At 39.5% G+C, this 25755-nt stretch overlaps 1 protein-coding gene across 1 annotated transcript in view; it reads left to right on the plus strand.

Moving 5' to 3' along the window:
- Nucleotides 1-24713, plus strand: part of KCNQ3 (potassium voltage-gated channel subfamily Q member 3) — a 205726-nt gene extending 181013 nt beyond the window's left edge. The window contains exons 10-15 of the mRNA XM_064442077.1: nt 7724-7911; nt 9021-9123; nt 11515-11646; nt 14870-14968; nt 16656-16740; nt 17729-24713. Of these exons, the coding sequence (XP_064298147.1) occupies nt 7724-7911; nt 9021-9123; nt 11515-11646; nt 14870-14968; nt 16656-16740; nt 17729-18466 (1345 nt within the window). The 3' untranslated portion in view covers nt 18467-24713. The remainder of the gene's footprint in view (nt 1-7723; nt 7912-9020; nt 9124-11514; nt 11647-14869; nt 14969-16655; nt 16741-17728) is intronic.
- The last annotated feature ends 1042 nt before the right edge of the window (nt 24714-25755 follow it).

The following is a 25755-nucleotide window of genomic DNA, read 5'->3' on the forward strand; positions in this document are numbered from 1 at the left end:
TGATTGAAGAAAAGTCACTTATCCCTGTTTCCATATCTCTACAACATAAATAATATTCCTCTCCCTTTGGAGAGTTGGTCTGATTTTTTTAAGTGGCAGAATCGGTACTAGTCTTTGCTATTATGTGAGTATGAAAGAATGCATATAGTGTGATGCATTATTGTATTGCCAGTAGTAACAGCATAATAAAATCATACTTTGCAAGGTGGAAAATTTCACTGTCAGCATTTCATCTTAATGCAGCTGCCCAAAACAGGAAGGGGGAAAAACCACTCTGATCTGCACACTACATTAACTACAAATGAAAGGCTGTTCCCATTCTTTTTCATAGAGCTTTTCATGGGTAATCATTAATGTCTCATCTTAATAACTTTTCTTCACTTTACAGTAATGTCATGTTTAGTAGGGAGTCATTCTTTGGATCAAGCCTCACAAGAAAACTTAGGTATATACATTCAAGTAACAATTGAGCCTCACTCTTTTCATATTTCTTGCATGCCATTCTCTGCCTGCACTTTCTGTTTTTACTACAGTAGTTCATCTAACTACCATAAAAAGTAAGGGGAGATAAGACTGAAAAATTATTTAAGCATAAAAGAAATTTGCATGACCTTGCAGATAGTTCATTGTTCTGCTGTTCAGAAAACATGGGACCTAATCCTGGCTCTGTCAATGATCTGCTTAGAAACAAGTGCTTTTTCTCTGTTTTCGTAGAATGGGAATGATACTAACCTACTCTGCAAATCATTTAGAAATTTACTGTAATAAAAAATAAACTGTAAGAGCTAAATACCATTCCTTATGCAGTCCTAACCTTGCCGACACAAATTCATGCAAGTCACTTTGCATTTGAGTTCAGTGGAACAACATCTCTGCATGTGTATTTGCAGGTTCTGGTTCAGCAAATGGAAAACAAGTGGATGCTTTTGATCATCTGAAAAAAGTTAGTGACATGCTTAAATACCTTGCTGAACTGTGACCTAAGATGTGAGGCAAGAACTTTATCTTCCTGCAAAGAAACATAAAAATAATATGTAGCATTTCAGGAATCTGAAAGACACATCATCAGAAATACTGATATCTTCACTAAATTGTCAATCATTTTATTATATTCCACACAAACATCTTGCTGTCATTCAACTTTAGCTCATTGTTCTCATTCCCACTTCATTCCACAAACATGAAATCGTCAACACATGACTCAGCTTTCCTAGCCTAAGCTCTTGGACTTTTAGAGAGCTGCTAGTGAAGCACTCCATTTTTTCCTTGGATGATTGGCCCAGGCAAAATAGTCAAGAGACATTGCTTTTGCAGATTGGTTTTCTTTCTAGTGGTTGATACCTGGAGATACGTTCACTGCAAAGAGTGGGTCAACACTCTTATAGTTTCTACCTACGTTGCTGGCTGCATCCATTGGTGAAAAATATTCATCCTGTTTTCACAAAGAACTGAACTTGGATTATTCTCCTCATGGATTTGCATGACATTGCTTATTTTTACCCATTTCCAATCACTTTAGAAAGTGCGGATGAGAAGAGGGGCTGAGCAAGAGCCTTTAGGGTGCATAAGGGCTCTTTCTCTTTCTGAAGGGCATCAAAGTTGAGCCCAGATTAAGACTGTGTTCATATTTCTGGGCAAATAATCTCGATGGTAGGTGAGTTGGGATTTAGAGTCATTGCTACAATTAAATACCAATGAGGACATACATCACCAAAAAGTGTGGAACTTAATTGGCTAAAAGGGAGCATTTCCTCCTCAGATATCAGAAACATGCAAATTTAGACCTCGAGATTCAGAGTGCAAAGTGACTTTTTATATGAAGACATTAGCTGTAAGAAGTTACAGTAAATTACTTTGAGACTGAACAGTCTTGTAAGTTCCTCTCTGTAGAAAAGAATGTTATTTGATTTCCTTAAAAGGGAAAGCTGATTGGCCAAAGTTCAGAAGTACCTCGGAAGTGCAGAATGCTCTCTGTTTTATGTTAAGAAAATGCATGAACTCTCTGAGATCAGCTGAATGTATTCAGTGCAGGATTCATGGCTGTCCTCATAACACTAGTTTCATGATAATTTCTGCTGGGAATAGTTCACCCGTATACGTACAGCTGATAATGTAGTAAAATATTGGAGTAAACATGACTGTCTTTTGCTTCCAGTTACTTGAGACCAACTAAATCTAGTGATTAGCTAAACTGGAAAAATATGGGAAAAATATGGAAAAATTTCCTGATTATCATTACTGCTTGTTAGGTGAAAGTGGTAAATACATGTAAGAGGGCTGCGTTTGAGTCACTGTTAGCATTAATTCATTATTTTTCTTCTCATTCATACATCATTTGCTTATGAAACCCCAATACTAGGCAAAGCACAGAGAGGAGAGTATCTGGCTTGCATGATGGGATGTAATTGCATTATTTCCTTGCATGACTGTTTCTGGAAAAGTATTTCTAGTTCAGTGGTTCCCACTCTTTATTCTGAGCAAGGGTAAAACCTGAGCTGCAGAAGCCAGCAGTCTCTTGTGTATCCAGTCACAAAATTCATCTCTCAGATGTTCCAGAACAATTCCCACTGCTCTTGGGGAGCAAGAATCTGAGAGCTGAATTGTTCCTCAGCTAGCAAGCTTTTAAGTCAAATTGTCTGCACTGCTTCTGCCTTCCTCCTTTTATGGTGGTCTGTATCTACCACAGAATTGAGGAGTTCTCATGGTGGGACTCCGCTTCAAAGACAAAGTTTTTGGGAAAATTTTTATTCCACCACAAAGGAGAGGATGCAACAGCATACAAGACAAGCAATGGTAACATATCCAAACTAGTCAGGGAAAATACCCTGCACTTTTATCAGCATGTTTGGGATGCATTTAAGTCCTCCCAGCTTCTGGAATTGTGCTGGAAGTCAGGAGTCATATTTTATTGAATGTAAGGAAGCCAAATGAAGTGGGGCCATTGTCCCAAGAGGAGGAAGAGTAGCTAATACCAGTAGAAGGGGTCTGAAAGACAAGCAGCAGTACATGAACCTGTGGGTGGGAACCACTGTCCTAGCCACTCTCATGAAGGATGATGTGATCTGCGCATGCTTCATACTCCGAGACTGAGCCATGCGCATGCTGTTTTAATGAAGGAGATTGTGTCATGAGAACAAATGTTTCCTAAGCCGTTTTAAAAAGCACAATGAAAACAAAAACCCCAGCAGACCCAGATTTCATCCCTTGGAAATGAGACTAAAACCCGTTTTTTCTCTGATGACAGCTAGTCATTATCTGGAAAGAAGCTTGGGTTTTGTTTTGGTTTTTTTTGTATACAACATGCTGTTGTATTTTTTCATGTGAAGTTGATGAAATATTTTCTGATTATTCTACTGCTCTGGCTGCCTGGATATGAAGACAATTGTCTATATGTATCGCATAAACACACTGTTATGAATCTGAATGTTACTTTAAGGGTTAATCGTTAGGATTCAATTAATGAGGAAGCCTTCAGCTCTGGTAACTTTAGCTTAGACTGGAGACCTGCTTTTTAAATTACTTCTCATCTAGATCTTTCTGTAGTCAATAACAAGAGATAAGTTCCCCCAGCTGTAAAGGAATACCAAAGTGAAATGAAGATGAACTGCACTCTGTAGGTTGCTAACTTCCCACTGATTATAGAAAGGGGTCTAAAGATCAATCTTAGACAGGGCATTTAACTTTTTAGACAGCTTAAGATAGATCAGATGAGTTCTAGCTCCTAAACCTAAGATGCTTGAGCAACAGTCTTGGGACAACAGTTTGTTCCTAAACAGACACTTAGCAATGGGGAAAGTTGAGAAACTCCCTAGAAAGAGAATTTGGGACTGCTTTTGGTTTATATTATCTACCTTAAACCCTTACCCTACCAAAAAAAAACCCAGCCCACAAATGAGTGTGCCCACATGTGCAGTGGAAAATATCACTGCAATTGAAGAGCCTTTTGAGCTGAATGCAGAGTAATATTTTGATCTGTTTTGATCTATGAGGAGGATATCAAACCTTGATCTATTCTTGTATAGCTCAATAAAAGAAATTTCTGCATATATTGCCTATATTGAAAATTAAAATCCACAAGTTTACTGTTTTGGATACTTTTCATCATCTACTGAGCCTTTTCCTGCTGGTCTGATCCCTATAGCTCCTTGTAATGCAATTTATGTCTCCTTGTCGTTCGGTAAGGAAGACAGTTATTACAGGATTTTTAAGGGGCAACTTTGAAGGATCTGCATATGTATTTTGAAGAACCAAACAAGTTTCTGGAGAGAGATTCAGGGGCCATATGTAATGACAACATTATTCTTCTAGTATAGCATTAAACTGCTTTTATAAACAACAGGAATCCTCTATCTCACCTATTTTTCTGCTTCCTCGCTTTCAGGTTGTCTGCCTTAAACATTCTTCTTTTGAGAGCTTCTCTGTACTGTTACTAATCCAGATACTGTGACTTTTAATACATTGCTTGATGCCAATGCGTAGTATGTGACCACTTCTTGCCTTTGAGGAAATCACCTCATCACCTGACATCATCTAAGTATCACTGCTAGATTTCATCCTTCTAGGAGGTTCCTTCTCACCCTGGAAGGTCTTGAATGAAGATGATCAATCTTGAAATCCTGAAGAACAGGTGGACTATAGTCTCCCCTTTCATTTGAGATTCATCCATCACTGGTGACCTGTTAAATCCCCCCACTAGGAAAAACTGATCTCCACAACATGCCTGTGATACATAAAATTTTTTCAGTCCTAGGGAAAAACATTTTCATTTTATTATCACTGAATAGTTCTATTTATCCTAAAACTGCTTCAGTTTCTTCCTTCTTGTACCTTATCTCTTCACAGTCCTCTTCAATCTACAAAGATCACCACGATGACAAGCATGCTAAATTGCTCTGTCTGTTTTTCTTCACATTGAAGACCTCGCAGGCTCACTCCCTCTAACATCTTCATGCCCATCAGTCTGTATTTCCTGGCTGACTCATTGTTATCACTCAGCTAGAATTTTGGTGCATTTCTTTGCATTAAAATCCTTTTCAGTGATGTGCCATGATTCCAGACTCTTCTTGACCATCCTTCTTGAAATTAATTCCTCCTTCAAACTTTGGTTTTATTACTATTGAGACATGAGAATTTCTTTTCCATACTTTACCCCCCAAAAACCACACACCACTCATTCAGTGACTTTTACTGCCTCACCTTTATTTTTCATGCCATTTCAAAACTTGCTCATTAGCTGTTGTCATCTCCTGTATGTGTTTTTCCTATATACGGTAGCGAGTGCTTGAAGAATCCAAATTTCACAGAAATGCCATGGAGTTAAGACATCTATCTTGTAAAGCACTACTGCTCTCAAACATGGCCTCTGAAAGCATAGAGAAGTGACCGTGATGCAGAAAAGAGATCACAGGATTCTCCCTATCTTAGTAGAGCACAAACCACTTGTTGGGACCCTGCCCTCACTGTCAGTTTAACCTTTAGAGAACCTTGGTGGATCAGATCAAGATTCTAACCCAAAAGCAAACACTATAGATCCACTTTATAAACAAGTGCTTAAGACCGAACATAAGACTGCCTTACACATTCTGTGATGACTAATTTGCCACTGTATTTTATTTTTCAATAAAGGAGATTACATTAGGGCAAAATCTGGGTAATATTAATACCCATCACTCTAAGTCTGTTCTAATTCTTCACTCAAATCTGTGCTTTTATCGTCTTACATCATTGACTTCAGTCCTGCTGATGCTTATACAGCAGGGCTAGATGTGTGCCTCCATGTTCACACAAATCTTGCTCACACACATGCACTTCATACACACAATGACAGGGCAAATGTCTGAATTTACTAGGCTGGAGAAGTTGCATTGGCAATTATTGTCATGTTATTCACAAGAAAATTCAGAAGGACTGAAAAATCCTGCACAAAGGTTTAGTGCTCATCTCTTGTGACAGGGAAGCTCCTATTTCATTACCTTCTGGGTCAAAGATATATTAATCAGAAACAGATAGTAGAGATGAGGGTCCCAGTAATACGTATTAAAATAAATTTTAAAAAAAACCACACAAAACCTGCAACAGCTGTGATGTTCAATGTTTACATAGGAATTTTGCATACTTTAAACTGCAGTATTCCTGCTAGAGTCAGCACTCTTATGAAAGCTGCGAAGCCATCATATGTGTCTTTAAATCCATCTTGCCTTTATCATTTTAAGAGGAACATCCTACAAACTTCCAGTGTGGAGGGATACTGCCACAGACAGAGCTCTGAGACAGAAGTAGATCCTTCTTTCCAAGAGGTGCACCAATGACACCAGAGATGCTAGAACACAAAAATAATCCATCTGATGAAGATAAGTCCTTAAATAGAGAACAAGTAGTCTGTGAGTGACACCGTTCGCTTGCAAGGTCTGTACACGAGCCTCCGTCTTTGTCCACTATGTCCTTCACGGTGGACCCTCCCCACACTTCCCTCTCTTGCCAGCAAGTTTAGTGCTTCAGCTGAGCACATGGCACAGATACCTGTCTGCATACCTATGAAATCTCTTTCTTCTGGTCACCACTCCTGTTCATCCTTCAACTCTTCTCCCATCTGTGGCTCTCAGAAACCTGACAGCTTCGATGGCTTCTTCTCCCCCCCCACTCAACCTGGCTGCCCTTGTCTCCTGCACGTAAGTGCTTCTTGACCATGTGTGCACAATTCACCTCTCCCCAGAGCTGTCCCACACTGCAACATCCAGGAATGAGTTAAAAGGCAGGTTTTCTTCCCATGGCTTAGTGCAACATTTTTTTAACAAATGTGTAATTGACAAATATTTAAGCAGCAAAGTGAACAAGCAAATCAAATAATTATACCATCTTTCACCTATGAAGTGTTCAGAGCATATTTAAGCTGATACACTCACTAGCAAATTCCTTTTGTGTTGCTCTTTTCAGCGGTAATAGTAATTGCATTTAAGACCTTTACAGTCAGAAGGGTTACCAGTGCTGGTAAGATGGCAAGTAGATGCAATTCTAGCTTTATGTTGTCACTGAAAGGAAAAAGTTTTTGGTCAGTAAATCTGTAAGAGGAGAGTGCAAGGGATCATCAGATGAACAAAATATGTCACTTCCCTACAATTTGTATAGGTGACCTCAATTTCTAGTATAGTGAGAGATGACTGTAAGTGAATGGTGGAGAGAACTGGGTAGCCTGCCCTTCCAGGTACCTAATAATTGCTTGACAATACCTTTTCAGTGTTCTACTGATAATTTATTTGGTTCACAGCACATCTGACTTTCTTTTAGTCAGAGTTCTACAGAATGAATACAGAGTTATTCATTTAATATCCTGCCACAGACCCAGTAGTTAAAGAAAGCACTGAACAGGAAAGGCCAAGCATTCTTATCAGCAGACAATATAACTGCCTAAGTAGTGGTGTTTCTCTTCTTAATAATAAGTCTAATGCTTCAGACATGCTGCTGGAGCTGAAGGAATGTGATACGTTATGTAGAGAGGATAGCAAGACCCTCTGGTAACATTTTCAACATTGATAAAAAAATGCTCATAAAAACCAGTTAATTATCTGTGGAGTTTAGCTGTTGCTTACAAAGACATTGATGTATTATGGTAGCCCCAGCAGTGACCTTGTGTACAAAACATTAGCCCATTATATACTTAAAGCGTCATGAAAACAAGTTAAAAATGTACGAAGGAGGAAAATGATTACTTTTGCTTATTTTGTAGCCAAAAGCTGGGTCTCTTGGATCGGGTTCGTGGTACCAATACTAAAGGAAAGCTATTTACCCCTCTGAATGTAGATGCCATTGAAGAAAGTCCTTCAAAAGAGCCTAAGAATGTTGTCTTGAATAATAAGGAGCGTTTTCGCACTGCATTCCGAATGAAAGCGTACGCTTTTTGGCAAAGCTCAGAAGGTAGCCCATCTGTGTTAATTTCTTTCTATCCATCCCCTATTTTCCCCATTTTGCTCTGTTCCTCTGCATCTCCTGTTGAAGGTTTGTGACTTTCTAGGTCAAGCATGGCTGGTTCCTGGTTTTACATGGCACATTTGGGGAAGCTCCAGGAAATGAATGCTGGAATCCAAGCAACAAAGTGCTTGAAATAAGACAATGGCCTTCTATAAAAACAGCAATTGATATGGTATAAAGTCAGTGGTAGAATCAACCTATTTGTCCTGGAAAAAGAGGGCACGCTGGGCAGTGAATCTATATCCCCAAAAAAGCACATGCCATCATGGCTCAGTTTATCAGCAGGGATGCTATGCTAAGGTAGCTGCCTCCTAGCCTGCATCCAGCCCTGCATAACCTGTGTCCAGGCATCTCAAATATCTCCTCGCTGCAATCTCTTAAAACTTTGTTTTATGAAGTCAGCTGTTGCTTCCCTCCCACTCTCTCTAAGGCTGCTGTCCCTCATCAGATTTCCGTTGGGTGTCCATCCAACATCACAGGGAATTTTTCCTCTCAGCTTCCCTGAGCACACATTTTCCTCTTCTTGCCTATAGTGCCTAAATGGTCTCTCAATAACAGTGTCTCCTTTATTGTGCCAGCTGGCATCTGTGCATGCTGGGCATACTACCATGGATGTAGTCTGTGTATCCACACCGGGGACTTGATTATCCTCTTCCATGAAGCTACGTGAGCTCCAAGTAGTGCAAATGGGAGGAGAACTTGGCCTGTAGATTCTCCACCTGTTTTAGCTTTACATAAAATAATTTAAGCAAAGATTTATCATTGTGAAAGCTCCTAAAAGTGGGAACTTCTAAATCCATTAGAAAGAAAGAAATGTTCCCAAGTTTCAGAAATGCTGGAATCTGAGAGGAGATCCCTCAAATAATGCATCTTACAGCTGTCCCAGCAGAACTATGAAATCCCTTTCAAGAGCTGACCAGAGAAAGAGGAACCTGCAAGAGATGCTCCTTTACAAAATTGCACTTACTTTTTTACGTAGTGCTGTAGTCAGCCAGACCTCCCTCTAACCTTCTGTGGTCAGATGTTCACACAACTTTTTTTGACCTGCCTTGCAGATGCAGGAACAGGGGAACCCATAGCAGAAGAGAGAGGCGACACTAGCGACTTCCTTATGGAAGATATGATCCCCACATTCAAGACAGCCATCCGAGCTGTCAGGTAAATGTCTCTGATGCTTCTCAATGCTTTGCTTTGACTTTGAATGTCTTTGCTTCAGGAAATCACATTACCATGTTGCTACCCATTGATTCATTGTTATTGTTATTACTTTTTTTAATGCAATAGATTAGATAATTCTAGATATATTGAAAAGCACAGGACAGACCCTATTTAAAGTCCTCTTTGAAAATACGCAGAAAGGAAAATGTTTTTCAGTAACATTGCCCATGCCATTTTTGCAAGATACTCTGCAAATGTATTTGTTATAAAATAATACTATATACAGTTCCTCTGGAACTTTTGCTTAACAATAAACTCTGAGCTGACTCAACTCTTTTATTCACAGTTGTATGAATGTGAAATATACTTTTCAGCTGTCATTTTAACAGATGACGAGGCCTCCATTTCAGTAGTTGTCAGCTTGTGAGATGTGTCACCTCTGTTCTCATACCACAAGAGATATTTGCTAGGGTTAGAAAACTCCCAGTGAGGCTTGATAATGTGTTTAGCACATCAAGCACATGACGCTCTGTTGCTCCTCCGCTCAGTACTTTTTACTGTCTTCCCTTGAAAAATGCCCCCATAGGAAATTACTCTACTTTCATTGTGATTGCTTTGTATTCCAGAAGTTGTTAAGTTTCAGGCCAGGCCTGGAGTGCCCCAAAATTATCTTCTTAGAAAAGCTTCAAGGAAGATGGTTATAAGTATTTAGATGTATACTTATATGTATATAACCATAATACATATTCTCCAAGTTCTTTTCTAACTGGATGCAGGAGAACAAGTCCAATTAAAACCAGCCAATTAAAAATTCCAAGTTTTCTCAAGCCTGCTGAAAGACATGTCCCACGGGCTTTGTTCATGTTACCCATGACTGCTTCCCGCCCTCTGGAAGTTTCCTCATCCCTACTTCCTCCACAGCTTGCTTTGGAGCTCCACCATCCTTACTTCCTCCCTGATGCTTGCTTGCTTTCAAACGCAGGCTATACAGCTGTACTGTTTTCCAGCCCCACCTCCATGAAATATGCTATTATTGCTTTTGCAAAACTAACTTTCCCACATCCTGTGCAAATCTAATTGATTCATGCAATTTCCCTTTAAAATCAATCGTGAGCCAAGCTTTTCTTTTTCTTCTTTTCTTTGTATGGTTACCCAGACCCTGAATGCTAATAGGAAGCAATTCTTTCACACAAAGCCACTTAATGTGTTTTCAGGGTCATGATCAAGGAGATTTTAAATTGAAATTGCTAAGAGTGTAATGCCTATTTTTCATTTATGCTTTTTTAAAGTATAGTTTTGCTGTTGTCATATATAGTTTGGCTATAATAGGCATAAGTATAATTTTGAAATCTTGAAAGATTTATAAACAACACAGTTAAAGAGTTGAAAACCCCTAAAAAGTCATAATAGAATTATCTTTGCTAAATGAAAGTTCATACAGATTTTTAAAATGTTAAAAAAACCCCACCAATCTTGAATAAAAAATAGGTCAAAGTCTTAAGATGACAACAGTTACCCAGTTCAGACAAATAAGAACAGAGACTCTACTGAGAAAGCAAACCCTTGGATCCCAAGTCTAAGACTAAGAAAGAAAGTGCTTTTCGTTGTTTACATATGTTTCTTGTTAGTTTAATCTACCAAGACATAACAGTGTAAACTAATGTATAAAAAAGAAAAGAATAAAAAAGAAAAAAAGAATGCCAAACAGTTTTCAAGTGCTCTGGCCAGCACTAGTCCTTATTAGAATTCTGTTACGAGCTACTATGACATTTTGTAATAGTAGTAAAAATAGCAGCAATTATTATTACGACGACAACAATAACGCAATACTGCTGTTTTTTCAAGGACACTTCAGGCAGTTCTAACACTTTTTCTTTTCTCCACAACTTGAACTTCTGCTGACTTCTTCACTTGCACATTTCTATCTAATTAACATTTCCTATCCAAAAGTTTCCCAGGTGCAAAATGAAAACCAAACTGGAAATGATTCAGCGTTATATATACCATAAATTAGCTTTTTAATAGGCTAAAGCATAAAAAAGCACCTTCAGCTTCACAGCTTCAATATCCCCTGTGACTTGTGTTGTTCAAAACCAAATTCTACATATGATTTTGTAGCTTTGAGCCGTTTCTAGTTATGACGAATGTGCTGAAAAAGACATTTTGTGTGTATAATTCGTTTTAGCCTACTAGTTTTGAAGAGCCAACTGTTACGTATTTACAAATGTGGTATGATACTAGAGATTCTCTGCTTATGTTTTATTGTCTTGTTTTGAAATAACATACTCCATTTCCAAACATCCAGAGTATTTATCAATTACTTGATAAAACTGCAAATAATCATTATGGAATTTATGTAAGTAGTTAGTAATTTTTCTGTTTATTATGCAGAATACTACAGTTTCGTCTTTATAAAAAAAAATTCAAGGAGACTTTGAGGCCTTATGATGTAAAGGATGTGATAGAGCAATACTCAGCAGGACATCTTGATATGCTTTCCAGAATAAAATATCTTCAGGCAAGGTAAGAACCCTCTGGTAAATGGGGAAAATATATAGTTGTGCTGGCAAAATAAAAGCATAGTTGGCCTATTTGCATACGAGGCCACCCAGAAGCTGTCTTTGCATGGCGTAGCCGGTCAGTAAGAAGGCCTTTTCCCCAAAGAATAAAGGCAAGAGAGCAGCTAGCAGGGGTGACTGCAGCAGAACAGACCACTGGCTCACATTTAGAACAAGAAAATCAGAATAAAAAGTCCTGCAAATTTTCTTGACCATTGCTGCATTTGATTAGGGTCAAGTTTTTGCTTTTCCCTCCTTTTTATGGTTGATAAATAAAAGCAATAGTTGCTCTAGAGCTTTTCTTTGGGCTGGATTTTCTGCTGACCTGTGCCTGGTGCAACATCTCATACAAGTGCAAAAATAAATCAGCACAGAGGTTTTACATCCCCTTCACTCAGGTGCTAATTGACCTATATGAAAAAAATTGGAATTTTAGGCCTTTGTGACTGTTCAGGTGCAATCTGCCCCCACAGTTGTTTCCTCACAGAAGCGTTTTATCCCAATGTGCTTTTAAGGCATGTCTAAAAAACAATTGTGCTGCTCACATCCTGAGCCATGGGTGCAGGTCAGAGCTTGAGCTCGTAAGCTTGTCTGGGTTTGAGTGCACGTGTATGTATATGCGTGTAGCTGTACTAGTTCAGCCTCAGCACAGCACATTCCCTGAGCTCCCCCAGTCACTGAAAAGCAAAACGCCATGCAGACGTAATCTTGATTTATCTCAAGAATGAGCGGAGTGAGTGAAACTCTTGCTGCACATTTCGACTTACCTTGACTTTGTAAGGCTGCTCTGGTCCTTCTGTTGAACTTCATATTTTCTTGTTTCAAAGTGCTTTTCTGTGTACTGGGCTATCTCATTTTTAAATATATAACATCTGGTTCCTACCTCTCTATGACTGCTCGAGAAAAGCTGCTCTCTTTAATTATATACCACAAAACACCTTTGTTACTCTGTAAAATGAGCTCCGCACCACAGAAGCTTAGGTTTAAATGCAGTAATATCTTTTTGAACTCAGGAAGTTGAGGTGGGTTCATGATGTTAGAAATCTGCGCCTCTCTATGATGGGGTCTAGACGCCTTATACTGCAGATCCTTCCTTTACCTGACTGAGGTGTTGTGTGATTTTGGACAGCAGAGCACCTCTCAAATACTTGCTGGAGTCCTAGCAGCAGTAAAGGTGCCTGACATGGTTAGGCCCGTCTCACACAGTGGTTATAGCAGGTGAGTCAGGGCGAGAATCACAGCACAGACTCAGCAATGCCATGCCCCAGTATAAAGAATCACCAGTAGCGGAAGGACCACAAAATTTCAACAGCCATTTCGCACCTTTTTAGAGGTCTTCGAAGAAAACGCATAATCCTGGCAAGATTACATGGTAAGATTCCTCTTATAGTTAACAGAGAGCTAGTCAGTATAATTAATGTCCTTTATGACACAATTAATCCCTGCTTAAACCAGTTCTCTTCATTTGATCTGTTGAGTCTCCCTTGCTCTCCCCCAGATTTTCTTCACCGTGTTGGCTAGGTCTCCACTGACTGTAATCAGACAAAACCAGGGAGGACAGTACTACTCATTGTGCCTACAAATAGCGAGATGCCGTAGGAGTTTGATAAGACATTGACTGATGGCCCAGCAATGCTTGAGAGCAAAATCCACATCCTGTTTATGCTCTGACTGCTATCTGTCTGTCTTAAAGGCTTTCTGTGGGCCTTAAGAGAGCAACAAGACTCAACTCAACTAACAGGGCAGTTTGCATGACAGTTTGTGCAGGCAGGACATGCAGGGAGGGCTATGCCACTTCAAAGGGAGGCTGCAAGCCACTTGCAAGGAGCTGATAACAGCAGGACCCATGGTATCCACCTGGCAAAAAGCTGTGCCCTCAGCATCCCTTGCGGATGCAACCACCCAAACAGAGCTTTCAAGGGAACGTGCAGCTGCTCAGGTCCTGGGCCTGAGTTTCAGGCAGCAGTTTCTGACAGCAGCAGTGACCTCACCTGTGGGAGATGTGCCCAAGTAAAGGAGCTGCTCAGCCTAGTGACAGAGCTTCAGGAGGTGGTGTCTAGGTCAAGGAGTATCAGGGAGTCAGAGAAGAAGAGTGACTGGTGGAATAGTAGTCTACCATCCCTGAGACAGATGCAGCAGCCAACCATGGCACAAGAGACAAAGGACCCCCTACCCCCTCACCACCAGGCAGAAGGAGGAGACTCAGGAGATGGAGGAGAATGAAAGCAAGTTACTCCTTGGGGTGGCAGGTGAATCCACTCTCAGCCTGCCCATATACAACAGGTATGAGGCCCTGGAATTGGTTGAGCAGACAACTGATGAGCTCAAGCTCTCAAGCAAAGGCTTGAGAGCCTAGCAAACATCTAGCTAGCTTTGTGAGGTTTGCCTTGAGCTTTTTAAAGTTCCATTTTCAAAACCGCATGGGGCTCCATGAAGCCATGCAATGTGCCTGCATGGATTGTCTGATGATACAGATAACTGCTCATGGACTAACACTGGCTGATATCTGGTCGCTTTGGTGTGTGAGGCTTGCTTACACCTGAGCAGTTGGATATGCCAAATGAAAGAATATATTGATATAGTAAAAGTGTGTCATTAAATATTCTGGAGCCTCCCAAACAATCTTTTTTGTTTTGTTCCAAATAAAAAACCAGGTAGGATTCCTTGTGAAACTTCATTTCTAGTTATATTTTTCAGACCAGAAGAATAATCAGTAAATAAAAAAAATTACTGGTAAGTAGACACAATAACTGCTAGAAAGTCATAGGTTTATTAAGAGTAACAGGAATTGCCATCTATTGACAAATTCTGGTTTTCACTATCCAGCAAAAAACCTGATGGGTCTCTCCTGATATTTTCGGAGCAGCTATTACTGGAGGTTTTTTGACACTCACACTATTTAGTTCCTTTGAAGGAAATGAAGTCATGTGTTTCAGATGTCAAAGTTTAGAAACAGTGAGCTAGATAATTACTTAATTACCATGAAATTACCAGGTAATTGCAATTCAATGTATTGATTGTAGACCCAGGCCACAACAAACATGTCATGACCCTCAATATATTACCAAATCAAAATGTCCTTCCTTTTTGAATCTTTGCTACTGTTTACTGCAGAGATGCATAACATTTTCTACCATGTGTTAGCATTTAGAGATGGACTTATGCAGTTGCACTTTTCTTTTTTTCAGAGTAGATATGATTTTTACACCTGGACCTCCATCTACTCCCAAGCATAAGAAATCCCAAAAGGGAGGAGCTTTTTCTTACCCTTCACAGCAGTCTCCCAGGTGAATTTTTTATGCCTAGTATTTTGCACAAACCAAAACAGAAATAAAAAGTTCATTCATCCAACCAGTACACTGTTACAGTAATGATACTGAGAGGATATGCTGCTACAAGATACATATGTGTAGATGTTGATCCAGAGAGACAGTAGCTTCCCTAAGAACAAAGTATGATGGACATCTAAACTTAATGGCTTCTTAATTGTCTAGCTCAGGTTCTCCATGGTTTGGAAATGTGATTTTATGCAAAATATGTACATTTGGTTGCTGATGTGCTGAATTTCTAACATTCAACTAATAAAGCCACTTAAGCACTCAATAAAAATCACCAATAGTTTGAAGATAAACCAGTTATCTTCCCAAAGTTAAAAAAAGCTTTATTATAGCCCCCACCAAATAGCAGGCACGGAGTTTTAATGATTCTCTTGCTTTTAAACCAGTGATTGGTGAGAATACTGAAAACAAATTGCATTACCATGTTTCTGGGTGTGAAAGTAAAGCACGTATTGTATCGCCGCATTCATGGTAGCAAGAATTCAATAATAAAAAACATTTCTTCAGTTATTTACAGCTATCAATCTGTCAATAAATACCCATGAAGAACAACACAAGACCATCAGCAATCTGTCCCCAAAGCTGTTATGGTTGCTCAGAACAAAAGTAATCTTACAGAAACCTACATTTATGGAAAAGGCAATGATCATTTGGGAAACAAAACAGACTGCAAAATTTGAATGAGCCCATATCATCAGTAACCCAATGTGCAAAACCTGACATGTTTTACTTACAGTTTCTGCTTTAGTAATATATATTCACAGCTATATTTTGAATTTTGTCAGAAAGATAAGTGGACCTGTTAAAACAAAAGATTTAGGGTGTATTTGTTCTAAGTCATGTTAAAGAACAAGTGCTTAGAAATTGTTTTTCTAGACTTTGATATAGGTTATGGAAAGACACAGATTCCTCTGAGGTTGGTCTGGAAACCTTTTGATAAAGATTTAACTTTATTATGGCCAACCTAGATCCCATGAAGTTATAAATCAATGTTCTTTAGTTAAGCAGAGATCATCTTCTTACCTCCTGAAGCGGGTCCATCTGATGGACAGGCAGCAGGAAATCATATAGAATAAAATTTATTCTGGAATCTACTTTAAATCTTCAGGTCGGACTGTGTCTTTTCAGCATTTCCAGCCTCAGCCACTTACTATTTGGTTTAATGAAATTGAGAAGAAAACCCCACTCAGCCTTGAAACTCAGATTGAGTCTTCAAAGACACTAATTAGAAAGAATTAGATTTGAAAACACATGGCCATCTGTAAACCCACTATCTAGACTATCTCAACATTTTTCACAAGCCTGAAATTATTCCACCAAGTCTGAGACTAATTTCACTTTTATTTTGAACTTTTTGTTTGTTTTTGTTTTTTCTTAAACTTTATCTTAATTTTGAACCAAAATAATTTTAAATTAAAAATCAGGAATACATTTTTTAGAAATATGTTCGAATCACATTGAATAGACTTTTGCTCCTGTTTTTATGATAAATAACTAAATTCAATCTTTTTTTAAATGGGGCTCCAAGGAGCTATATGAATATACCACCAAGACTGTAATTCTGTTTTCTGATATAAATCACTTACTGTCATGCAAAGAAAACCTGAATACTAATAGAGTTATTAATTCTTTACAGAAATGATCCATATGTAGCCAAAGCATCTACAGCAGATACTGAAGACCAAAGTATGATGGGCAAATTTGTTAAAGTTGAACGACAGGTAGGTGATTTCATGACAATGATGGAGGCTGAGGTGCTTGTAGAGAAATGATAAAGCTGCAGTATATTCTGTATGAGTCTCTGGCTGACCCAGGCAGATTTGTACCGTTGGTGATCAAGACTCACACAGATCTTGTACTAATGACCACAACACTATGTTGTTAGTTTTTCATGAAAGAATTTCATTAACTAGGAAGTATGCATTTTAAAAACTGTTGAATGAATATCTTGATATTTCACAGCAAGTCCCTAACCATGGTGTTTAGACAGGACTTTTTTATTCCTTTAAACTCCATACTCATCACATCTAATGTTTTGCTGTGAGCACCACTTTCTTTTGCAGGGTCTGGTACTCAAAAGGATTGCCTCCACAGGTATTTTTGGGCTCTCTTTGGCATCCTAACATATTGCTTAGGAAGTCAAGACACTCTGATTTTTTAAATACATAAATAAGTAAGGTGGAGGCAAGTGGCACTGATTCACATTAATTCCTTTCATGGAATGTAAATGTTCAGGCATAATGTATGATCAAAAGAGAAAGGAAATTAGCCCTGATATTTAGCCCTGATGTTGTTGGACTATTAAAAGAGTTAGAGACTAGGTCTGAGTGCAGAGGTAGTTCCATCTGTTTTATTTTGGTAATAGCTATTTACCATATGGTATCAAGACTTTGGTCATAACATTGTAGACTTGGATCTGATGTCTTTGGTCATAATGTTGGATGCTGGACTGCCAAATATCTAGCAATGCTAAGAATTTTTTTGGCATGTCTCATAAGGATGGGCCTTATTAATCTGAAGCAGTGAGAGGATAAGGTGACATCCACTGCAGTCCCGCTTCCAAGGGAAAGTCATGATTATCCTATAATTACCTTCATGACCAATGAAGATGGCAGCACACCATTGCTGGGGGCAGCACACCTATGGGATTATTGACTCTTTCATTGAACAACTGACTTGGGACAATATCATAACGTTATTATTTTTCAGGTTAATGACATGGGGAAGAAACTGGATTTTCTTGTTGATATGCATATGCATCATATGGAACAGCTGCAAATACAAGTCGCTGAAATAAGTCCATTGAAAGAAACTGCTTCTCCTGCAAAAGACAAGAGAGAAGAAAACAAATATTCTGAATTAAAAACAATAATATATAAATACACTGAGCAGTGTGCTCATGAAACTCCTTACAACTTCCAGCAGGTTCCAGTCAACAAAGTCAGTCCTTATGGTTTCTCAGCACATGGTCACTTGACCCATTCACAACCTTTATCAATAGGTGGGCAAAACTCTGGCAAACTGCAAGCCACACCTTCCTCAACTTCATATGCAGAAAGGCCAACAGTTTTGCCTATATTTACATTAATGGACTCCCAGGTTAGCTACCACTCTCAAGGAGACCTACAAAGCCCTTACTCAGATAAGGTGTCTCCAAGGCAGAGAAGGAGCTTAACAAGAGACAGCGATACACCATTATCCCTTCTCTCCGTCAACCACGAGGAACTTGAGCGCTCCCCAAGTGGCTTCAGTATCTCCCAAGACAGAGACGACTTCCCGTTTGGCCCCAATGGGGGATCAGCATGGATGAGAGAGAAACGCTACCTAGCAGAGGGGGAAACGGACACAGACACCGACCCTTTCACACCAAGTGGCTCCATGCCTTTGTCTTCTACAGGAGATGGGATTTCAGATTCAATATGGACCCCTTCAAATAAGCCAGTTTAAAAGTGCGTGTGGGGGCAGTCACTGGTTGACTTCTCCATGTAATGTAAGCATACTTTGTATATCTCACTTACTCTACACCCAAAGCTTACTAGTTCAAAACACCAATGGCTGCATAAGATGCATGTGATATTAGTGGTAGTCATTCTGCACCATTTCATACAATTTACTAATGCAGTTTTTTTCATGCTACCAAAACTAAGGAGCTTAGTTTTGAGCATGGTTTGCATGACTTTACCCTATATAAATGGTACAGCTGATTTCTTCTATGATACATATCTATCTGATACTCTTCAATACAACAATGGTGAATTGATAACAGGTGAGATATGGTGGTCCTTGCTACATTTTGTAAACAGAGCAGCAAAGTAAAAATATTTTTAGGAATAATATCCCTTTGTGGAAACATAACATCTCAGTCCATTTTCCAATATAAGTAAATCAATCTCCAACCAACTTAGCCAAGAACATCTAATACAAAGCAGGGAAAAAGCTGAGTCAAAGTAAATGACCTTACTTTTTGTAATTTGTGAACCAAATGTTTCTCATGTGATCTATTATACAACTACCGGTGAAATACAATGTCAAAATGAAATTACAGGTAGAATTTAAAATCATCAAATCCACCTCCTGCGATTGGTCATGGGCATTTATTATTGTAAAATGTAAATATAAATCCCTCAAACTACTTTGAAAATATCCACTAGTATTTATAAAACTGCTCAAAGCATGACTACAGTGCTATTTTGAGGAAATTTTTTGCTCAGCCCATTTGTTACTTATGAGGCCAAAAATAAGTTTGCACAGTGTAGGGAACTCCAGGTTTATACACCCCACTCTTTTATTGACTTATGTGCTGCTAAGTAAGCGGCATAATATAACTGTGCCTCAGTTTCCCAATCTGTTAATTAGGAGTTATACTTGTATACAAATATACAGGTTGTAAGACTCAGTTCACTAATATTTGCCAAGCGCTTTTACCTCCTCAGATGTGCAGAGTATCATTATTCTGTTCCCTGGGAGTTCCACAATGTGGGATGCTGCCAGGATCTGTTTCCCTCTCTTTACTGTTTCTCTTGGAAATGGACTGCTCCAAATCCATGAATGTGTGTCATATTTAAGATCAATGTATGAATAGGTAAATACCATTTTTTGCCACCTACACCTGAGCAACGGAAGGATAAGTATGCTCCCTAGGCCTCAGCCAATTTTTTTTTCATGGGAATTGGAAATTACGTTGAGGGAGAGCAGGAAAACAATCCAACCCACTGGCAACAGGGCAGAAATGAATCAAAGATCTCATCACTACACTGGGAACGCAGTATCTATACAGCTAGTGAAACCAACCTGACCAAATATCCTATGCAGGATTCATCTGATGTCAGTCTTGGTGTCCATGAAATAGTGTCTATCTGATGTCAAGTTCAATGGCTATGCACTCTGTACAGCTGGTGGAAAACTGATCAGTACAGTTGGTGAGCACAGGGTACAAGACCCAAAGCACACATCAGCTTTAGGATGAGGTTAATCTTATCTTTAACTCAATTATCTACAATGACCAAATTTCTACCAACTCCAGAGGGAGCAGAGGGTGACTTGCTTAGATGTCAGATGATCAGAGACCCCCCACAGTCAGTGGGAAGGCTCTCACCCCTACCCACTGACCCAAGGTGCAGCCTCTCTACTATGGCTTATGTCTACCTCTTGTTGAGAAGGACCCCTGTCACTCCACACAATGACTTCATCACCATGGCGAGAGCACTGACCAACAAAGACACAAGGATTTGGCCCATGTAAGGTGTTGGGAAGTGAACTTTCTGTAGTGACTCCTTGTATTATATTACAGCTGCACAACTGAGCATCGTTGGCACATCCAGTCAGCGCACAAGAAAGAGATACACGTTACTGGGCTTCCCATGTGTAACTGGGTATTGCACAGACCAGGATAGAGTGTGCTTCAATGGAAGATACCTTGTTGGGTTTTGCCCACTGTAGGAAACATAGTGTTTGATTCCTCACTATCGTTGGCATCTCATAACAGCCATTCCATCCAGGGAGCTTCTATTTTCTTCCAGATATAGGCATTGCCTTCATCTTCATTGTTTATTCTCTATTTAAAGAGCCATCTAAAAGATTAGGATCCTCTTCATCTGATTCTTCAGCTAAATCATGATACATCCTTCTGGGATAGATCTTCAGTAACTACAACAAATTGCTGTAGTTACTTGAGTAAATAATGCAGACCAGATAGAGCCTTTGAAGACTGGGCTGAGTCCACGGAGCTGTTTTAAGGCCAGTAACTACGATGACATGAGGTACAATTTGGGTAATTACTTAATTGACAAAATAGCCATTGACCTGAAAGATAATCTGTGTTTGGTGCAGTTTCATGGCTAAACTTGAAAGGAATAAAACTAGCTAACAGAAGTGTAATTTACTATAATTTGGCATATTAGGAAGAATTCTTTGGCCATCAGTGATTCTTGGAAATACCTATATTGCACCTGCTGCAACCTTTCTGATGCGTGTCTGCGGCAAGTCCTAAGATTTAACCCTCACATGACAAATGAATGAAAAAGAATGAAACTTAATTTTAACACTGCCAGTCTTACTCTGAAGTTGGTGTAAGCATATGCTAGACAAACCTGCTTTACTTTGCTTATACGTCAGGTGCCTGGCGTTCCTACTGACTTCACTTGAGTTGGGGCCTTTTTAAAATGCTTTCTAGCTCTGAGAAATCAAAAATCAAGGCAGCCAAAAACCAAGTGCAATCTGAGAAATTTGTTTGTGAATGCCTCTGACAGTGGCCGTGCCACGCAGTTCCCTGCCCAATTGCCCCTCAAATCCTTCAGTTCAGCTTTCTAATCTCTCCCACGCCAGGTCATATAAAGGGAATCTTTTCTCAGTAATAAACCTGGCTCAAAATCCATAAATCACCTCATTATAGAGGTACGTTCATTCCAAGAGAAAATCCAAGCAAGGGCAGAGACTTGGATGAGTCTTCACCTGCACACAAAGTGCAGCTCCAGAGAAAGTGGGATTTGGGCTGCCCTGCACTGTGTACACTTAGCAGCTGAACTGCCTTCAAGCTGGCATTTCCTATGGGCTGTAAGCACCAATTTACTAGATGCAGCTTAAAAACACCAGGTCAGGTATTTGCAGCCACATAATGAAATATTTGATCGTGTGCTAACTGGCCAGATAAGATCTGCCTCTTCTTAAAAGGCACTGGTGGTAAGCTCAGCAAGACCATCTGCAGTGGACATCTCTGGATCCTCTGGAAGAGACCCAAGAAGAGGGTCAAGGAAGTCTGATGAGCTTATTTTAATATTTTTTTCTAACACTTTCTTTTTGCACTGAAACCAGTCACTGTTCTGTTCAGAATGGTGATGTGCTCAGCAGCTCTCTGCCTCCTACATCATCTGGATTAAAAATAGGGTGTGCATCAGTTCTGCTGTCTGTGCTGACAACAGAGATGTGTCAAGCTGTCACCAGCAAGGTGAGATCTGGAGACGATCCCTGATCTGGGATGTGCACACGAACTCCCTCAGACTCCAGTTCAAATTGAGTCCTGGAAGTGTATCAACCCTGAACCACAGTTTATAGTCTGCCATCGATACTGGACAAAACACAATCAAGTATTTGTGATTATTGGCCCTGGCAGCATGTGAAAGGTCAGGACCTGTTTTGCAGAACAGGTTCACCCCATACGAAGAATCAGTTATTCACAATTTCATCTGAGAGAGGCGTCTGGGTCAAGACTACTCTTCATACTGGGAATGGTTTAGATTTATCCCTTCTTTTATTTGTGTGTGACATGTCAGTTTAACAGCTATCAACTTTGCTTGGGTCAGATCTTCATAGCAGGTAGACTGACACCAACACATTGTTTATGTATAGTTAACATTAAAGAAAATTAACCATTAGAATCCACTCTTTGCTGACTCTTAAATCCTACAAGTGACCAAGGATTAATTTCATGGCTTGAGATGTTTTTCATGATCAGAAAGTGTGGGGCTTTCTTCTGCTGTCACTGAAGTCAGTAAGAAACCTTGTTATACTGATGCGCTGGGAGCAGGATTGGGCCTTATTCTACCTTTATTTATTAATTCCTTTCTGAAAGACAGCACAGATCTGGAGACATTTTTCTTAGCTACATTTTTAAGCTGATTTTTCAGTCGCTAATGAATGACATAGAGCTGTGTCAGTAAAGAACTTACACATCTGCAAGTTTTTGAAAAGGTGAATCTGTGTTTACATTGTGTACCTCTCTTTGCAGCATTATTTTCAACCAAGCTCCGTCACTTTCCGTTCAAACTGAGAATATTTCACTGAGGCTAAAGTATGCAGGCATAGAAAATGTGGTTTATGGTCCATTTAAGGACCTGGTCCTTTAAAAATCATCTGGTCGGGTAATGGCTGTTGTCCTTGCCTTGGCTTTTCCCTGCACTGAATTAAAGTCTGGCTCCTGTCAAAATAAAAGGGAATTCAGCACATGGAGAAATTGATTGAAAAGTCCCTAAACTGACTTTGGCTATATTTGCTCTGTTCTTATCTGTAACTTTGCTGAATTGTTATGGTTCAGAGTGAAAATAGTTTTAAATTTTTCTGCTTCAAATTGTGGCCCAGCAGTGCGGCAAACTAATTCCCACCTGAGCCTGTGCGTAGCGGGGCCGCTGACTTGTGGCCTTCAGGCGAGCACCGTGGTCCAATCAGTTTGCAAGATCACAGCCTAAAGCAATCAGAAAATACAGGTTAAGGAGCAAATTCAGCCCTGCTGGGAGCCCAGTTGTTGCGGGGTGTCACATCTACCTGTGTAAGAACTGAATTTGTCCCACTTAGTGCAGAGCATGTGAGAAAGAGCTGGATCTTGAGACTCCTTGCACCCCACAGCCCCCACCAATAAGCTTCAGGTGCCTGAGAGCTGCAAACCTAAATCTTCTACAGCGCCTCACGAATTTGGTGTGATACCACTTTTTCAGGAGCCCAGCTGAACATGGGTGTTCACTTTTGAAGGCCAGTTTCAGAGGTGCAGAGGAAAAAGGGGCAATTTTCAAGTGATTTTAGCTGGGTACTGTGGGAGCGAAGATCCTGGGTATCACTATTGTTTCTGATTATTTAGGCTGTAAGATTTGATCCTCCCCAATTCAGCTTTTAGTAGCTTTCCTCTGAAGTTAAGTGAAGCAAAATACTGGAAGTGGGATCCTATTTCCATCCTCAAGAATAGGCTGAGACTGAAGGTTACATAGCCAACTGCATTTTGTTTTCTAGTTCTGGCATCTTATTATTACTAGTATTTGTGCCTTGCTCACTGAAATTTTCTCCATGCTACAAAGATGCTTTTCAGATTCTGGCTGACAAGGGAACACAACTTTTATACAAGTGGCCTTTAGTGCTCTTTATAATATTATTTATTGTAATTTTTAAACTGTATGTGTAATTTATATTCTGGCACTGTCCAATATTTGAATAACTTTAATATGTTTATTTCAATATATTATGCAAACAATACTTCTTAACTGATTTTTTATGTTCTGTCTTTAAAAACTGCACCACTTATTAATAAATAGAAATTTCAATTATGATATGGAGTAATTTCATTTAAATAGTGATACCTTCACACATATTCAAGGAACACAGGGTCAGATGTGACCCCAGCAAAGGCATTGGCAGAGATCCTTTCGACTTCACCCACGCAGGACTGAGGCCATAGCTACAGGCAAGCTTTACCTGGCTTCCACAGCTCATCCTGTTATAACATAGAGTAGATCCTGTTATTTGTGATTTCTTTTGATTTAGTGACCATGTAACTTACATGGCTTTGATCATATGTATGTGGGAAAATGAAAACGAGGGAAAGCATATTCAAATTAGAGACACTAATGTGCTAAAATATGAACTTGCATGGAAAATTTATGGAGATCACAGTAATGGCACAAAGCTGCTCTGAATGTCCTCTGCAGGGAATTTAACAGCTGGCAACAGGGTTAGGTTTGGATGAACTCCTGAATTCTGCCCCTGGTTCTGTTGCCGTGTTTCTGTGTGGTCTCGGACTCTCATCTTCAGCTGTCTGTCCGTCTTCCTGATGTGCAAAACCTCCAGAAGGCTGCTCGCTTGCCTGTGGGGCAGTATGAACTATTAAAAATGTCGTGCCCTCTTACACAAATAGCAGGGTGTTACTGAGGAAAATTAACCTCAGATGTCTTTTCTACAACTGGTTCTGTTTGTACTTTTTGCTGGGGATAGAACTTTAATGGCATTAAAAAAATATATACATATAAATACATAGGGTATGGAGAGTTTTTTTCTCCTAGCTGCTGGTTTGGAAGCTGCCATGTTTCCTTGGAAAAGGCACGGTGTGTGCATGCACATGTGCACAGCTTTGCTGGGCTCACAGTAGTGCGGGAGGATTGGTGTGTGTGGACGGAGCGGGACATTGTACAGCCTTTCTGGCTGAGCGGGTTTGATTTCTCTCAGTGACAAGTCACGTAGGAGTTCAATATCAAGTTGAAGATACCAGTTTCTGTTCTCGTTAGACACCTTTTGCAATGAGCAGAAGAAAATCAGCAATTTTCCATGCGTGTTTCCGTCAGTCCTGTATCAGATGATGCCTGCCTCTGGCATCTTTCTTAACTATAGAGTTGAAGATGACCAGCTTGGACAAAAACATATCTTTCAGATTGCTAAATAAGATGAGATGAATCCCATCCTATCATTTTGGAGAGAAGGCTGCAGGGTAATTGTCCGGAATGAGATGGGAAGAGAGTATCTCTCATTACATCTTCCCAAAAGTGTAGCAGGACCCAGTGAGATATTTTTAAGGCATTCCCTGTGGCTTCAGCGTTATGATTGTCACCAAGGAATCAGCTCTGCTCAACACTTGAAAAGCAACCTAAAAAAAAAGATTTCTTAAATTGTTGTGGTAGGTATTCAGCAGTTATTCCAGTTTCTTATACTATTTCTATACCCCTGTAAACTGGGAATAATTTAAAAAATCTGGTAGTACTACAATATCCAACTGTGGTGGTTTTGGGTTTGGGTTTGGGTTTTTTTTAAATATATCAGTTTAAATAGGATCAGTGCCAGGCTCTTACAGCCAGGTTCTATCATTTTTTCCAAAGATCAACAGTATTTTTTTAAACTAATGCACCACAGTGTGGAACTTTGAATCTCTAGGGTTCAATTTTCTACACAGCTCTAAAGACTATGTACAACACTAAGATTTTCTTTATTCCCTGCATTTCTTTCAGGGCAAACACAAGGTACTTCAAATATATTCACATACTTTTATA

Source organism: Phalacrocorax carbo, chromosome 2, assembly GCF_963921805.1.
Source record: "Phalacrocorax carbo chromosome 2, bPhaCar2.1, whole genome shotgun sequence".
Taxonomy (NCBI): Eukaryota; Metazoa; Chordata; class Aves; order Suliformes; family Phalacrocoracidae; genus Phalacrocorax; species Phalacrocorax carbo.